We start from the raw sequence: 890 nt of genomic DNA, 5'->3' as shown, positions 1-890 counted from the left end.
ACACACGCCGCGGACACCCCGGCAGGGGGGAGGGGGGGGGGGGGCGGGAAAGGAAGTCAGCATGTGGGTGTGGGCGTACGCCAGGGATTGGGCGCGCCCGGGGCAGGAAAGAGACAACGCACGTCCGGTGTCCCGAGCAAGCGCCACATCCAGAGCCAACGAGGGCGTCTGCCTGCTGCGGGGGCATCGAAGGCAGCCCGCTGAATGTACCGGCATTTTCGGGGATCGGGCTGGCCACGACATCAGGCGGCAGCACGGTCACCGGCAGAGGGAAGCCGGACGCCGCATGCGGGCCTGACGCGGTGAAATCCATGCCCCCGGGCAGGAAGGCGTTCTCGATGGCAGCCAGACCGGGGACCGACATGCCAGGCGTGCTGGGAAGCAAGTGGCCGCTCTCGTCCGGCCGCGTGACCGAGGGGGGCTGTGCCGGATATGGGAGATAAACTGGCAACGAGCTGACAAGAAACGGCGTGGACGACGAAGCGGGAAGCGACTCGGCACCGCGGTCCTCGGAGCCGGTAGCTTCCTTTGTCTCCGAAGAGGAGATGGCCATCGGACCGGCTGACGGGGCGTCAGTGGCCGAGGGCCCAGCCGAGGCCTCGGCTGGGCCCGGGACTTCATCGCAGACGGGCACATTATCAGCAACACCTGGTGTGCCAGCTGAGTCTGCAGTCTCGCTGGGGGCCAGCGAGTCGCCAGGTGGGGCCGCTTGCTCAGGATCCTCGTCGAGGGCAATCGTCTTGGGCTTTCTAGGGCGGCGCTTCTTGGCCTGTGTGGCGCTGGGGTGGCACAGATATGGTGAGTAAAAGTACTGGCCTTGTGTGTAAGAACTGGGGGGAGACATTGGGAGCAACGGAAGTGGAGAGAGGTGGAGAGAGGGGGAGAGGGGG

At 66.5% G+C, this 890-nt stretch overlaps 1 protein-coding gene across 1 annotated transcript in view; it reads right to left on the bottom strand.

The window, feature by feature from the left end:
- The window catches only part of H696_04512 (hypothetical protein), a 3,796-nt gene that overhangs the window by 1,049 nt on the left and 1,857 nt on the right, over nucleotides 1–890 (bottom strand). Inside the window, exon 6 of the mRNA XM_009498393.1 lies at nucleotides 123–779. Within this exon, the coding sequence (XP_009496668.1) occupies nucleotides 123–779 (657 nt within the window). The remainder of the gene's footprint in view (nucleotides 1–122; nucleotides 780–890) is intronic.

The sequence above is a fragment of the Fonticula alba genome (genome assembly GCF_000388065.1).
Source record: "Fonticula alba strain ATCC 38817 unplaced genomic scaffold supercont2.7, whole genome shotgun sequence".
Taxonomy (NCBI): domain Eukaryota; order Rotosphaerida; family Fonticulaceae; genus Fonticula; species Fonticula alba.
This window is presented reverse-complemented; position numbering and strand designations above follow the sequence as displayed.